At 35.7% G+C, this 16,891-nt stretch overlaps 1 protein-coding gene across 2 annotated transcripts in view; it reads left to right on the top strand.

The window, feature by feature from the left end:
• LOC149780184 (uncharacterized) overlaps positions 1-9,564 on the top strand; it is a 63,749-nt gene extending 54,185 nt beyond the window's left edge. Inside the window, exons 3-5 of one of the 2 annotated variants that reach the window (XM_089936344.1) lie at positions 4,763-4,936; positions 6,203-6,244; positions 9,056-9,564. In XM_089936344.1, coding sequence (XP_089792470.1) covers positions 4,763-4,936; positions 6,203-6,244; positions 9,056-9,071 — 232 coding nt within the window. In that variant the 3' untranslated portion in view covers positions 9,072-9,564. The remainder of the gene's footprint in view (positions 1-4,762; positions 4,937-6,202; positions 6,245-9,055) is intronic. The other variant, XM_089936345.1, reaches the window with a different exon arrangement.
• Positions 9,565-16,891: the final 7,327 nt, after the last annotated feature.

Genomic DNA, 16,891 nt, shown 5'->3' with positions numbered 1-16,891 from the left:
GAAGATATACAAATCAAAGCCATCTCGATGTTTCAAGTTTCAAAAGTACAGTCACCACGAAGATAGATGCTCCAAAAATCAAATACGTAGCCGATTCCAGGATCTCTCTCACCGGGAATCCGAGTGCATAGCCACCTTGCCCAATCTTGTCAAGTCTCGTAAAGAACAGTGAATAGTCCGAAAACAATTAAGGACGCACAAACTCAAACAAACCAACCTAAGTCAGCAATGTGCTCACACTTCACATTATATTTCTCAGAAAAATGCAATATCTACTCAAACAACATTCCAAAACACACCGGCACCAAAATCACCAAAGTAAAACAGAGACAACAACAGCTTAAGCGGGAAAATGAGTCTTATTACCCAATTAAGTTGCATAGTAGTTTTCGAGACTTTGATGACATGGATATGGAGGAATGTGCTCTCTATAATCAATGTGGCGTAAAACCGGTTGCAGAATTTGAACTCCGCACTTCCTCCTGAATAATAAGCATACAGATGTCCCCCGCGAAAGGTCGAACCTAATTATTACAACATCTCTACTTTTAATTCATACTGAAGGAAATCAAACTACAATGGAATTGCCGAGAACTTAAAATGATATTCTTCTGCTTTTAAGTGAACATGATTCTACAGTGTTATATCTACAAGAAACCGTTTTAAAGGTACGGATATTATACGTAAAATTATCCCTTTTTTAAAAACTGACTATAAGTGTTGACAGGGCCCCAGGAGGAGTATCCGTTGTCGTGTATAATACAGCGCCTGATAATGTTATTCATTTAAACAAAGTTTCAAAAAAATGATGTAAGCTTTGCTCTACATCGATTGATTACTTTGTGATCTATTTAGATACCATCGTCAACTTACTACGAAATGAAATAGACAAACTGGTTTAACACCTCCCCGCCCCGTTTTTTCTACTCGGGGATTTCAATGTTCATAACAATTTATGTGGATAAATTTACATACGTGACCGAGTCAAAAAGGTAAAAGATTTTATTTCTAGACACGATTATCATCTAGGCACAAAATGACTGACACGTGTACATCCTGTAACGAGCACATAGACACATTGATCTGAAGATTCGTTCTCCTTCGCTTAGTTTGGATTATGATCGGAAGATCGCTGATGACCTTCACAGCAGTGACCACTTCCTAGTCTCTTTGAAGATGCATTCAAGAACCCAATTCATATTGGAATTTAAAGAAGGCTATGCTAAGTTTGAAACATTTGTAAAATTAGACTTAACAGTGATACCCTTTAAACCATGCACGATCCTATTAAGCATGCTACCTCTAATGAGTTGACATTACATCCATTTCTAAGTCCTCACCTAACTCTGAAATAACTAGCGAATCATAGTTCACTTAAGACTGTAAAAGCCCATTAGACAGCGCCAAGAAGTACTGAGAAAGTTTATCAATCGCCCAACGCTCGAACGTTTAAGTAGATACCGCATAGTCTTGTTAAAGCTTTCCTCACGTTAATGAATGAAAAATAGCATTATCGTAAAATAGGTTTCTACTTTAAACTCATGTTCCTCTATAAAGAAAGCGCAGGACACGTTTTGTAAAATAAATGGTTGGAAAGAAACTCTTTTCCGACCGAAAAAAGTAAACAGTAAAAACTTGAGTTTCAAACATAACACATCAAATGTACATGCTGATAGAGTCTTCTTAAACAGTTATCAACGTCTAATTATTTACAGAATCATCGAATCAGAAGAAGACAAAAGGAAAACCAACACTTAAAATTTAATAATTAAGACAGTTGCAATCGACCGTTTCCCTTTTGGAACTTGTGGAAGCTTTGAACTGGGCCTATAATACATCCACTGGGCTTGACAAAATACGTTACCAATATTGAAAACACCCATCAAAACCATGATTAATTTCTATTTTCAAAATTTTCAAACACTGGTAATGTAATAAAATGTTGCAACAAAAGATAAAGAAGATTAAAAATGGAGTCAATACCAACGGTTTCTAAATCTCAAATTGAAAAACTGTTCATGTATTTCCGTGATTTACGTAGACGTCATGGAGATCCGGAGGGCATCCTGGAAGGAACACTGATATCAATTGTAGACGAAACCAAGCTTTTAGGTACAGCATTTGATAGAAACCTATTCCTGCGGGTATGGGGATAGATTTTGATGCAACCTCGCTGCATGTCGTCAATTACGACTGAGTAGAGGCAACCTGTTTGCTTTGGTTTGCGACCAATTTCGATCCCAGAAAGGATCTTGAAAGTTGAGCAAACATAATTCTGATGCAACACATTATGTCTGCCTCTACGTTTCATATCCGTTGATGCCACTATTACCTACACTTTATCACCCTCTTTTCTATTTGGTTTCTTCTCTTAGGAGTTCCTAGAAGGCGGTGGCTTAGCGGTTGAATCGGAATATTTCTCTGCCTGCTGAGTATACCACCTATATATTCTGGCACTGGAAAAGTGTCCCCTCGTTGAACTTCTTGTAGGGTGAATGAGCATAGGTGATTTTCAAATACTATACACTGATTTTAAACCTAATATCAAAAATTAATTTTAGTAAGTGACAGGCGTAATGGAATGATGTTGCGAATAATAAACTCCATATAATCAAACCAACATTAGGCGATTGGCATCCTTCTTGCGGAATCATGCTTAGGAGTGTGATGTCATGTGATTTGGATTTTTAACGTCGCTTTAACAATTTTTTAGTCATATCGCAACGATGTCTGCAATGTGGCAGTTTATAGTGATGTCTAGCACTGCGGAATCATGCCGCTGACACGTAGCATGATGTCCCACCCAGTCACATTATCCTCACACCAGGCCGACCAGTCCTAACTTCTTAATGTTGAACGCCAAGCGAGGAAGCTGTTAGTACCATTTGTGTTAGTCTTTGGTGTTATTCGGCCGGTGTTCGAACCTACTACCTCTCGCATCTGATCAAGGCGGACGCACTAACCACTAGGTCCCCAGAGCGGTTTCCTTAGGACTGAGTAAGTTATTACAAGAATTAAATTTGGTCATTAGTATATAACCTACTCGTAAATAATAAAAAATGAAAAACCACCCGAGTGTCCTGAGAGGAACCATTCGGTGTGCAGTATATTATGATAGATTAGTTCATTCTCCATTCTATACACGATCGTTACTACGATGTTCCGCACACGAAGGAGCTCTTTGATGACATATTGTAATTTTCCTAAAGGAAGTTAACATTTATTCGAAAATTTAGCTTGTGCGAAATCCTATTTGTGATCTGATTTGTGATTTTGATTTTTAACGTAGCTTTAACAATTTTTCAGTCATATCGCTACGATGTCTGCAATGTGGCAGTTTATAGTGATGTCTAGCACAGGGGCATCATGCCGCAGACATGTAGCATGGAAATCCTATTTGTATTAATTTCATTGAGCTCTGTTGATCACCTTATTTTGTTTTTATTACAATATTATTCTATTTAATTAACATTTACGTTCCAAGTTGATCGGGAACCTCACATATTTAAACCATGTCACCTTGTTTTTGTAATGTTATCGATCTTTGTTAATAAACTTGTTTTGATATAGCTTTATATACCGTATCACTTTTCTGTTGTGGCATATATCCTCAAAGTGATGGTGCACAGTTAAATCCAATATCAGTCAACAAATCTACACCACCATACATCTTTATTGGGTTAAATTGATAATGGTACAATGCACTTGTATATATAGCTCGGTCCGAATTGAAACGGATTTAATAGTGCCTGAAATTTTAATACAAGTAACAAATTTCAGTGTGTGCGTACTGTCTCTCTTCCATTCAATGGAAAACTCTCTCTCTCTCTCTCTCTCACACACACACACACACATACACACATCGCGAACAAGTTCAAGTACAATACCTATAGGTGAAATATCAATGACAATATATTGGGGGTGAGTCTGCTTCAGATACGTCGTATTCCCGGAGCGATAGTACAACTACTGTTGCCGCTGTTCGTTTTGTTTAGAAGAAGTTTACCTTCATTTACCGCTGGATTATTTGCTATTGCCAGGGCAATAATTTTGCCTGCAGCTTTTATACCACCATCGCCTTCTTTATCATTACATGTCTACCATGATTTCGGTAGGAAAGAGAATGAACATTGGGAGGATGTTTTGCAACATCAGAAATAGGAACGTGTGTTCAGTAACAATATGAAGTAGACGCAAGGATGCCATAGGAAGAAACAAATAGAACGATTGAACATTGAACGGAAGGAAAAGATTTTGAAAATAAAGCGGCGAATCTGCTACAATGCAATTTGGCAAAGTTAAATCACCTCCAAGAAGTTTATTAATTCATTTTAGCTAATCGCAAGAGAAATAGACCATCATAACCCAAGCCTTCGAAACCTCCTATGATTACATGAATTCTCACCACCAACGGGGACGCCATCAGTAGTTGCTGCTACCACTAAAATATCAGCAATCGCTAAAATATCAGCAATCGCATCAAGATTTGACCATGGAAAGGTATTAAGAGTTAAAATTGATGATATATGGTCCAGAACTTGTATTTGTTATTCAACAATAAGAATGCCCAAGGTCTTTCAGGGTCACCTATATCTTTTATCTTTTACCTCAATTATTGCCAAACCAGGATAAACTTAAATCTCTCCATGGTAGCAGGTGTGAGTGTGAATATATTATCCATACTAAAAAAGAAACATAATACTACTCGTACTATTAGTAAATCAAATTTTAGCTCCTTTTTCACCCTCCCCTACTATTTCAGTGATATGGCTGATGCTAGTCGGGACGGCGGACTAATTGGTGCTGGAGTTGCAGGGGCTATTGGGATCTTCTTTTGTTGCCTAGGTATGGTGAGTCGTGGGCTATGCAAGCATAGTGACGAAGGGTCTGGCCGGGACACAACTCTTGCAACCCAGAGAGTGAATATTGCCACTATGTATGTATGTCTTAATTCTATCGCGTATGTATGTGTTTATGAATTCATGCATGTAAGTACATATTTTGTCAGTATGATATGTGGAAGGTAGCAAAACGTCAATAACTACTTTATTTCAGTTGTTGCACACTCATTTTTTCAAGAATGGTCGTGATATACATGCCATGCAAACTAGACAGAATTAGAAACACGTTACAGTACGTGGACATTTTTAACGAGGTCAACGTCAAGGTGTGATCCAGTACGAACCAGTTTGAATGCCGCGCGGAATGATGTTGCAATGACAGGAACGCGTGGTAAAAAAAACAAAAAACATTTGTACTGCAATGATGTAATAAAGAATGTCTTTGGATGCATTGTCAATAGTCCGTCCCAAAGTGGTCTTTTACTTCAGAAAGCCAATGAGCCCTTTGTATCCCACTGAATTTATGAACGAATTGTTCCTATCAAATTATATCTGAGCAAAAATGCAAACTCTCATCACAGATTACCTAAGACTGATAAGAAGCAGGAGTTATGGGTTATTGCATTTATATGGGAAAATATGAACGACCTTGGGTGTGTAGTATTGCCATCCACAAAAGGAGTTCATATTTTCCCATACAAATGCAGTAACCTTTTTATTATATGCTCATTTTCTTATTCTACCTAAGGCTAGATTATGTTAACAGAATGCACTACAAGAAACAAAATAACTGAATGTGTACCGTATTCCAAACTAAATACACAAGCACAGACTCATCATTACACAACAACAAACATTATTACTGCGCATATAACTCCGCCCAAGATTTATTTGAATTTACTCGCGCGCTAAACATAACTTTTGAAATAAAATGCCATGTCTAGTTAAAATTGAAATTTGGAGTCATGTTGTGAATAAATCCGCATTGCAACAACTTTTCCATTTGATCCGGAATGAATAGACTTTTTGTCGATTCTACGAAATTTCGTGATTATGGACTGGATTTATATGTTACAATTCCATATGATATGTATCGGGTTGAAGAAGCGAGGGAGAAGCGTGTTGATATCTGCAGATGTGTTTCTGTTTCTGTCATTGAATGTTTGAAATCATTTCGTGGGAAAAATATGAAGTCGTTCAATTTCAATTATCAAAAATATGCTATGGGATGTAATGCTTATCTCATTTTGAGCGCAGTAAGGAGGATGTAAATGCACTTATATTCGAACTACAGTACAATTTTGAAATGTGTAATCAAGATTGACAACTTATGACATGGCTCATGTAATTCGGATTTGCAGAACTCAGAAAGTACATTTTGAGGAAATCCAGGATGTAAAACTGTAAGTATATTTTTCTGTCATTCTTATTACCAGCGGAAGAGGACAGTTTATTCCTTGTCATGCATGTTATTTGTAAGGACCCTATCTGGCATCTACTGTATAGCTAGCTTAAATCCGAAAAATTGTATCAAAAACGTTAACGCGGAATGTGCCAAAGCAGCTGGTATGTGGCAGTCCACGAAACATCTGCTTTACTTCATTCAGAAACAAATTTAATCAACCAAAACGTACATCGCCTACTACGCGAGTGTACATGATTTGTTTACAAATCAAAAGTGCTAGCGTCTGCGTCCATTGTTTGTTTACAATAGAAAGTAGTTACTTTATGAGTGCAATATGAAGTTGCGCGCGAGTTCAGTATCGTAAAATATTGAAAGATTCTGACAATGAAAAGTTAATGGAGAAAAAATGAGCATATAATAATTAATAATTGTTTATCAAATCATCAATTTATATAGATCGTGACATGACCTATGATGCTACAGTATACTTTAGAAAACTGATATTTTTGATGGAAAATGTCGTTTACTCATGAACTCAGCATCTTGGCTGCTACGTTTAATTATGACAAAAGTCACTAAGGCATTAATTCTTCAACTACTATAAATTAATGTACGCATGTGTTTCCTCAAAGGGTAAAATGATAACTGTACATTAATAAATTATGGGCATTTCAAAATAATAAGGATAAGGATAGCAACAATAAGATACTTCGTAATTCCTTTTCTGTGCTTATTTCTCACTTTTATTACCTCAAAACAAAATAGTGTGATTTATTGCTAGTTACTAATTAGATAATGTTGATATTTTCACAGTAATGTGCTAAGAATTTCATTTTGTTGTTGTAATATGCGTTTAATATAGCCAAATTTATTTTTAAATTTTTAAAATAGAAATGACCACAACTGCATAAACATTTTGCATAGTTATGTCAATATATATTTAATTTGTTGCGGATACGTAATATACAATTAAGATTTGTACATTGAGTCCATTCATTTTAATTATACACTTCAAAAGTGCATTTAGAATGTCTCCTTGAACACAGATGAAAGAAAAATTTAACTATTGGATTCTGGACATACTGTTAAAAATATTGGAGAAGATATCAATAAATACAGTTTATCTCGTATCGTTAAAATGTGAACAGGTTAACAAACATGGTTCTTTTGATCGGAATTATAATTATATTACCTCTGTTCTGGTGTTTTACACACGCATATACCAGTCTCTATTGTTGTGTCTGAATGAGAAGATATCTTTCATTGTTCTGCAGGTTCATAGTCACATAGTTTTCTGATTTCAAATTCTATTTCAATGACACATGTGTTGTGAGGTTTCACATATATGTAACATCACGAGCCAAACGTTTTGACTAATATCCCTGAGTCATTATTATTATTATTATTATTATTATTATTATTATTATCATTATTATTATTCACCATTATAATCCAAAACAAACCAAAATGCCATTCCTCACATTGGCATTTGATTATCTTCCAGACTTGGCAATAACAAAATTGAGCTTTCACAAATCTAAAATCCTTCTGTTTCCGAAAGACTTCCTTGTCCAGTTAAACAACCCAATGTACTTTTTAAGCTACAAGACGGAAGAAAATCGGAGTCAAATCGTTCCATTTTTTAAAAAAAAAATCCTATCAGAAACTCTCACCCAATTTAAGAACTGCACAAGAATTTACTCGGATGCCTCAAAGGATGAGGGAAAGATAGGTGTAGTCCCATTAGTGCAAAGCATAGTAGAAACTTTCGCTTGTGAGATGAAGCAGTCATATATTAAACCGAAATCAAGACAATATGCATTGCCATCAAATATATTGAAAGCAAACATATTTAAAACGTCTTCGCCGATTCACTAGCAGCAGCTAAATCACCATTCATTAGGAAGACCATTACTGACGAATATTCTCATCAAAGACACCGAACTGTATGACTCTCAAAATATAGTGTAATGTTGGTTACCTAGACAAGTCGGTATTAAAAGTAATGAAAAGCAAATCGCACTGATAAAATAGCAATATTTCTGCAACAATCTGATTTTAAAATGCCATACACTGATTTTAAATATTGTATCAAAAAACACTTCTTAGTAAATGGCATGAAATGTGGAACGATGCTATGAAAAACGAACTCCATGCGACCAAACCAACCCTAGGCGATTGATCTACTTCCTACAAAACCACCCGTGAGCACGAGATAGCAATTGTAAGAATTAGAATTGGTGCGGTTTTTGCAAGGAGTTTTTCACCGTGAAGCACTTCATTATAGATGGTTTCATACTCGCGATTGTTACTACAATGTTGACCAAATGAAGGAACCTGTTTATACGCTAAATGTGTCTTCTATTTTAAAAATTTCTTGCAATTTTTGTCAACTACAATTAATGTTTTAGTCAATTCCAGAAGTTGCAATAAACTTTATCTTTGGCTTATGTGAAAAAATAAAATAATGGTTTACATTGTAGAGATTGCATTTAATTATGAAATATAAAAATATTTACAAGAATGAATTTAAATGGTTTTCAGCATACTATAATTATAAGTATTACAATTCTCATTATCCATATATTGCTAGTAAAAGGTATGAACAGTTTATTTGTCTTAAAAGTTTTATTTTTCCCATCTTGGAACTACTTCTCTTTCACGAAACACGAATGCCTTGTGCTCTCAAAAACCTGTATTAGGAATTGGTCAGGCAAGAGTTCAGTATGTGACATAATCCGCCTCAATTACTTTTCAAATGTTGTTTTATCTATGTCATTAGAAAAGGATACTTCTATATGTTTTACAGCTCCAGGAATCCGTAATGTGAGTCCAAAAGCTGATGAATGACGAGTATAGGATAGTGACAAGCAGTCAAAATTAGTCTATTTCGAAGTAACATAGTTGGATCCTCAAAACGTATTTGTTATATATTATACACATATTATATTCTATTCCGTTGTACATTAATTTTTGTCCGTTGTATTAGTCGTACTACTATCTTAAAAACAGAGCATGCCATGAATCAGATTCTCGAAAATATTTTTTCGGATAAACTATTTTGAACGTTTAGTTTCAACGACAGGTACTTTTAGCTTCGCTTAGTTGTGTCTAGCTTCACATATGTAATGCTCTATGATAGTGTTGCTCTTTATAAAAGGAATTGCTATACCAAACAAGCATGCAATATCCATATCTCTTTAAACCTTTAGTCAAATATTGACTATCTCAGCAACCAGATTAATTGAGCACTTCAACTACACGGGACCAAGTAAAAGCCAGATACTTTGTGAAAAATTACAGGAGAACTTTCAATGACTCTATGCGATCATACCGATTCTCTTGGAAATAAGCATAACATTATTGTGCTGGTTTATCTCTGATATGTTTTGATAAGTTATCTAATTTATGTATTTATGGTACCATTTATTCATTATTCAATATTTCTTTAAGAAATATATTTTATGAACTTTGTAAAATGCATTTCAACCAATACAAATAAAATTCATTTCAAAGCCGCATTGCTTGAGGTTTTGGCTATTGTACTTCTTGCTGACGTTTACAAAAATCTATCAGAATTCCATAAACATTGCCATTTACCAATTTCGCATGATAACCATTTATTGATACCAAAGCAGATATGCAATAATGAGACAGGAGGCTGTTATCTGTTTTCACATTTTGAGGTGAAATAATCCATCCGACTCATCCTGCCCGCACGCCTAAGATTTAGTGGTAGGGGTGCTGTACGACAACTTGGAATAACGCCCTACTTTGGAATCAAGAGATACCGGGTTCGTTTATGCTAGGCGATATAAATGGAGTAAAGCGTGTACACAGCGTAAGAGATCTTAGTTAGTTGAGTATAGAAGTTATGGAAGGAGGTTTTGATATTTTAAGCAGTGCAACATTACATTGGCAACAAAATCACAACTATATATGTTATATGAAATCATGTAAATACCTTATTTAACATCTTTGATGGAAACGCTGAAGAGGAATTAAAATTCTGTATCAATTTGAAAAGAGAAGATGTAAAAGTAATGGTATAAAAGTAAGTAGGTTTTTTTTCCACCTTAGCCTTCATATGTTTCAGTAATTGAATCTGAAGAAATATCTTATGAATAGTGTAATTGATGACTTTTGTAGATTACTATAATTATTAAATTTATCTGATTATTAATAGTATATGAAATATATTAAAATAAATTAGCAATTGTATTTCGTAATGAAAAACAAAAACCGATCAGTTGGTAAGATTCATTTTGTTAGGTATTAAGAACGTTGATCCTATTGATAATCGCAATATTAACACGATACAGACACCTTCTTAACCATGAAAATATTTACAATTTCTTTGTTCCTTTACCATTATTTAAATTTTAGAAAGAATATCTTGCAAAACATTTTGAATTCAGCAAGAAAACAAACGGAATATTAGTGCATGTTCTTTGAATTAATATTTTAAATTATGGTATAAGTATGATACTACTACGACACTTTTTTTATTCTTGCGCACCGGCCCAAATCAAAACATGTATTCAAAACATGGTACGAAGGCGGAATACAACTTGTGAAGGTTGAGCATTATAATTGGATTTCTAGTGTTAGATAATATTATTAGCAATTCTTTGGATAAAGTTAGAAAAAATTAGGGTTAGTTAAACTAGCATGGAGGCACAATGAGGTTCGCCGTAAAAATCAATTTCCCTGGAATTTTGAATTGCTATAAAACATGGATTCATTCTTCCTACAATTCCTTAAATTACTCAACAAATATCAAAGCTATGAATCATGAATGCACTTGTAACATGCCTGAATTGCAATTGGTCTTTTATTGCAGATATTTTTGACTAATCAAGTGTACGATTTAGGTCATACTAGTGGCGGTAAAATGAATAGAAAAAAAATAAAACAACATGAATTATTGATATGATACTTATAGTATGAATGTATGAGACCACCCACATGAAAACTGATTATAAGTGGTCGTAGCATTAGTGTCATACTTTTTGGTTTCTAATTTGGTATCATGAATATGAAAAATTGAAGCATATTCTATTAAGTTGAAATTGAACCATTTTCATTTCTTTTGCAGAGAAATCAACGATATAATTAGTTGTGACATTAATTTGTACAAACTTCAGAAGATTTTAAATATTAAATCGTCATACTGGGGTGCATAGATGACAATTAGTTTAGTGGGTTAAATATTCTACTTTTCCTCTTGCAATTGAACAGTAAATATTGTTGTTAGTTTTAACTTGTGTTTATGTGTTGTCAAATATAAGTATTTTCAATAATTTGATTTGGTGTCTAAGTCTAGATATGGTTTATAAAATGTCATATTAACCATATGAATACTTTGGCACACAAAATCTAACAAAACAAAAAGGAAAAAATTACAGCAAGGTGTATTTCGGAGAGATCACCAGCATAGGATTAGGATTCAAACGTTTATTTTTGCGAAAATAAATTGCAAAAGCCCAAATTATTTAAAACCCTTGGTTATATATCGTCCTGTCTATACATTTACTCTGTGTCAGCGTCCTTTTGGTATCAAAATATAAGACCTAAAATGTTGTATCAATATTTATGTTGCCTTTACATTACTTATTTAGATAAAAAAAATATTTCATACTCTTGAAAGTGTTTGATTTTAAAAGCTTAGTATAACCGGAATTATGAATCATATCAACGTATTTCACATCTGGGATCACAATGGGCCAAAGTCAGAATGCTACAGCACTATATCACGGCTTGAAAAAATATCTATACTAACACTTTAAAGAGAAGCTTTGCTTGACCTTTACTTAACTTTAATACAACTTTTCAGAAATAGTTAAAGGTCTTAAAGATGATATGTACAATAATTTTAGGGTCCTAAGCTGCAAAGAAATAGCCCACTTTACCAATGAACAAAAGGTGTATGAAAGATGATCTTTTAGTTTCCAAAGAGGCAGTAAATGTTTCCATTAAATAATTAAGGGAACCATTTCCATTTCTTAAAAGGTAAACGAGACTATATTTAAGACATTACATATCTTTACATTAATTAATATATAATGCAATTTACTTTTACATTAGTCAGTAGCTACCGTTACAAAAATTAAAGTTGCAGCAAGTATCATCTTTTATTATTTTTTACTGGCAACAAAATAAGCAGTTTCTACATGAAGTTTGATAATACGCACCTTTTATTTTCACCAGAGTATATCTTGTGTGTACAATCCTGCAACAAGGCTTTCAATTACACATTCAACACCTTTCATCTGTGAGCCTGGGTTCAATCCTCCGTTCCAGCAGTTGCCATCATTCAGGTTTTATGGTTTACTCTAGGTGTTATAATCTCCATCACATCCAAGACCACCATATCCGAAGTATATCAGCCATCAAGTGCACAAAAATGATGGTAATCTGATGCATGTAGAATTTATATATCATAAAATTTTCATGCCTATGAAGATGTTCGTTCACTACTGTAATCTTGGTAGCAAGTATTACTGTATAATACTGTGGGTTTATGGGACAGGTAAGTGTAAAGTGTAAAGAAATACCATAAAGAACGAACTCAAAAACAACAAGCTATTAGCATAATCCCTAATTACTACATTAATTTGTAATTAATGTTTACAACCGTTGCCCATATAGTCTATTCCTTTATCTTTCCCTTTCCCAAGTCTTAGAAGACTTCCTAGAAGGCGGTGGCTTAACGGGTCAATCGGGAGGTAATTTTACCAACCCTAGAAACTGGCAACTTCACGTGTCAATCAAAGATAATTTTATCAACTGAGTATTGGTCTCCACGGTGGGCGGGTAGCACGGGTGCTGAATTTTATTTCAGCCAACATGGATATTTCCCAAAAATATCAAAATAAACGATCCAAAACTTTATCTGACTCTGATGACGAACCATGTAGTGTGGAGTCATTTCACTCTTCAAGGTCATACAGTCTAAAGATGCCATAAAACCGCTTGCCTCACTCTCTCCGTTTGTGATCGAGAAGACAATCACAAGATCGATTGGTACACCAAAGAGCGTCAAAAAGATGAAATCGGGTTGCCTTCTTGTTGAGTGTGAGCGACGAGGTCAGACAGAAAATATCAAGAAAATGAAAACTTTCTTCGATATTCCAGTGACCTCATTCGCTCACACCACACTCAATACATCCAAAGGCGTAATTCGTTGTCGCGATTTGGCTGGAGTCAGCGACACAGATATCATTGAAGGAATGAAAAACGAAGATGTCACTGCAGTATGTAGAATACTTATTAAATGTGATAACAACCTGCAGGACACCAACACCATTTTACTCACCTTCAACAAACCAACAGTACCCAAAGTGGCCAAAGTTGGCTTCTTGCAAGTGAAGGTTGAGATATACATTGCAAACCCCCTTCGATGCTATACGTGTAAAAAATACGGCCATCACGAAGACCGCTGCTCAAAAAGCCAAATATGTGGCCGATGCGGAGACCATTCTCATCAGGAATCTGATTGCAGAGCAACTCCGCATTGTGTCGACTGTGGAAAGGAGTACCACGCCAATTCCAAGGATTGCGATACCTGGAAACAGGATAAGGAAATTCAGAGGGTAAAATACACAACTAATATTTCCAATCCAGCAGCCAGAAAACTTGTACAGGCCAAAACAGACCATCCTGGTCCATCCTTCTCCACTGTAGTGAAGAGCAATCCTAAAACAACGAAGGACGCTCAAACACAGACAAATCTACCCGATTCTACACCAAGCTCTAATACCCCCATTACCGAGCACAGAAAAACACAGCATCTACACAAACTACATTCAATACCCAACCACCGAAATCACCGAAAAGTCAAAAAAGTCTCACTGAAACAGCCAACAAAAGGGGTCAGATGACCCCATCAAACTCTATAACAGGTTTGGAGACATTGAGAGCATGGATGCGGACGAATCTGCTCCATGCGCTCAAGGTAGCTCCAGACCTAACAACAAAAAATTCACCCCCGTACTTCCTCCAGAGAAATAACCACACAAATTGCCTCCGCGAAAAGTCTAACCTAGGTCCACAATCTTTAATTTAAAAGGATAATGAAGAACACCATCATACAATGGAACTGTCGAGGACTTAAAGCAAATTACAATGATATTCTTCTGCTTTTAAACGAATATGATCCTGCAATATTATGTCTTCAGGAAGCATTTTTGAAAGATACGGAGAACATCACACTTAAAAATTACTCCCTGTTTAACACTTACTCACAGAATGTTGACAGGGCCTCAGGAGGAGTTTCTGTTATTGTGAACAACAGAGCCCTTCATAGCTTCATCCATTAAAACTCCATTTTACAAGCCATTGCTGTAAGCGTCACTCTACATCGAGTGATTACATTTTGCTCTATTTACTTACCACCAAAAACTTACCTAGTACCAAACGAACTCGACAATCTTGTTCAACAGCTTCCCGCACCCTTTGTTTTACTCGGGCATTTTAATGCCCATAACATTTTATGGGGATCAAATCATATAAGTGACAGAGGTCACAAAGTTGAAGACTTTATTTCTAGACACGATCTGTATCTATATAACACCAAAACACCGACATATTTACCCCCAGGCACGGGTACATACACATGCATCGATTTGACAATTTGTTCTCCTTCGCTGCTTTTGGACTATGAATGGAAGGTCGCTGATGCCCTTCACAGCAGCGATCACTTCCCAATCTCCCTTGTAAATCATAACTCTACAATTGATGACGTAATTCCACAATGGAATTTAAAGAAGGCCGACTGGGCCAAGTTTGAAACACTCTGTAAACTAAGCTGAATGAGGATACAGTTTTTAATGTTAACGACCCCATTCAGCATTTTACATCTATTTTAACCGACATTGCAGAAGAATCTATCCCCAATTCCTCAACAAACTGTAAAAGAACCCTAAAACCTTGGCTCACTAAGGAATGTAAGGAAGCCATACGGTAACGCCGAGAAGCCTTGAAAAAATTTAACAATCATCCGACGCCCGAGAATTTAAGTAAATATCGTATTCTCCGGGCCAAAGCTCGCCGCACAATCAAAGAAAGTAAACGAGCATCATGGAAGAAATATGTTTCCTCTTTAAACTCTCGTTCCTCAATTAAGAAAGTTTGGGACACGATCCGCAAAATAAACGGAAAGAAAAAACACAATTCTTTCCGACATCTGAAACTGAACAATAACAATTTTAGCTCAAAACGTGATATAGCAAATGTTCTTGCTGATACATTCTCTAAACATTCCTCATCATCTAATTATTCCGAAGCCTTTCAAAAATTGAAAACTCAAAAAGAAAAGTCACGTTTAAAATTCACATCCAACAACTCGGAAAGCTACAACCAACTGTTTTCACTATCAGAACTTATGGAGGCTTTAGACAAGGCCCATGATACTTCCGCTGGGCCTGACACAATACATTACCAGTTTTTAAAACATCTTCCAGAATCAACTTTAACATCTCTTTTGAAACTCTTCAATGATTTATGGATTACTGGTAATCTACCTAAGATATGGAAAGAAGCAACAGTAATACCTGTTCCCAAACCCGGTAAAGATAGCGAAGATCCTACCAACTATCGACCTATTGCACTCACAAGCTGCATGTGCAAAACAATGGAACGAATGATCAATTCTCGGCTTGTATGGTACCTGGAAACTAACAATTTAATATCTCCTTTCCAAAGTGGCTTTTGTTATGGACGGAGCACCAACGATCATCTGGTTAGACTAGAAACATTCATTCGCGATGCATTTATCAAGAAAGAACATTTAATAGCGGTTTTCGTTGATTTAGAAAAGGCCTATGACAGGACATGGAAGTACGGGATACTAAAAGACTTGCACGATCTAGGTCTAAAAGGCCGTCTGCCCTCTTTCATATCCAACTTTCTCTCAGACAGAGAATTCAAGGTACGAGTGGGCTGTACTCTCTCAGATTTGCACGAGCAAGAGATGGGTGTGCCCCAGGGCAGCATTTTATCTGTGACACTTTTCAATATCAAAATTAATAAAATCACCAAGTGTTTGACTCCTGGTGTGGATTGTTCACTATATGTTGATGATTTTCTCATATGTTATCGGTCAAAGCACATGCATACAAAGAAAGACATCTACAGCAAAATATAAACAAGATTCAAAATTGGGCTAGTGCGAACGCCTTCAAATTTTCGAAATCCAAAACGGTATGCATGCATTTCTGTCAGTTACGACGACACCACAAATAACCTCACCTCACTCTGGACGCAACACCTATTCCAGTTGTTTAGGAAACAAAATTGTTAGGTATTATCTTTGACAGAAAACTGACTTTTATTCCACACCTAAAGAACTTGAAAGCTAAATGCTTAAAAGCACTTGACCTACTTAAAGTAGTAGCGCACACTGACTGGGGTGCTGATAGAAAAGTCATACTCAATTTATATAGAAGGTTTATACGTCCAAACTGGACTATGGTTGCGTTGTGTTTGACTCAGCCAGAAAATCATATTTGAAAATGCTTGACCCAATTCATCATCAGGGAGTAAGACTGGCTCTGGGAGCATTTAAAACATCCCCTTGTGAAAGCCTACTAGCTGAAGCGAATGAACCACCGTTATCGCATCGTAGAGAAATGCTTTCCGCACA

This window comes from Sinohyriopsis cumingii, chromosome 16 (genome assembly GCF_028554795.1).
Source record: "Sinohyriopsis cumingii isolate HCF-2022 chromosome 16, ASM2855479v2, whole genome shotgun sequence".
Taxonomy (NCBI): domain Eukaryota; kingdom Metazoa; phylum Mollusca; class Bivalvia; order Unionida; family Unionidae; genus Sinohyriopsis; species Sinohyriopsis cumingii.
The sequence above is the reverse complement of the archived record's forward strand: the minus strand, read 5'-3'. Positions and strand labels throughout refer to the sequence as shown.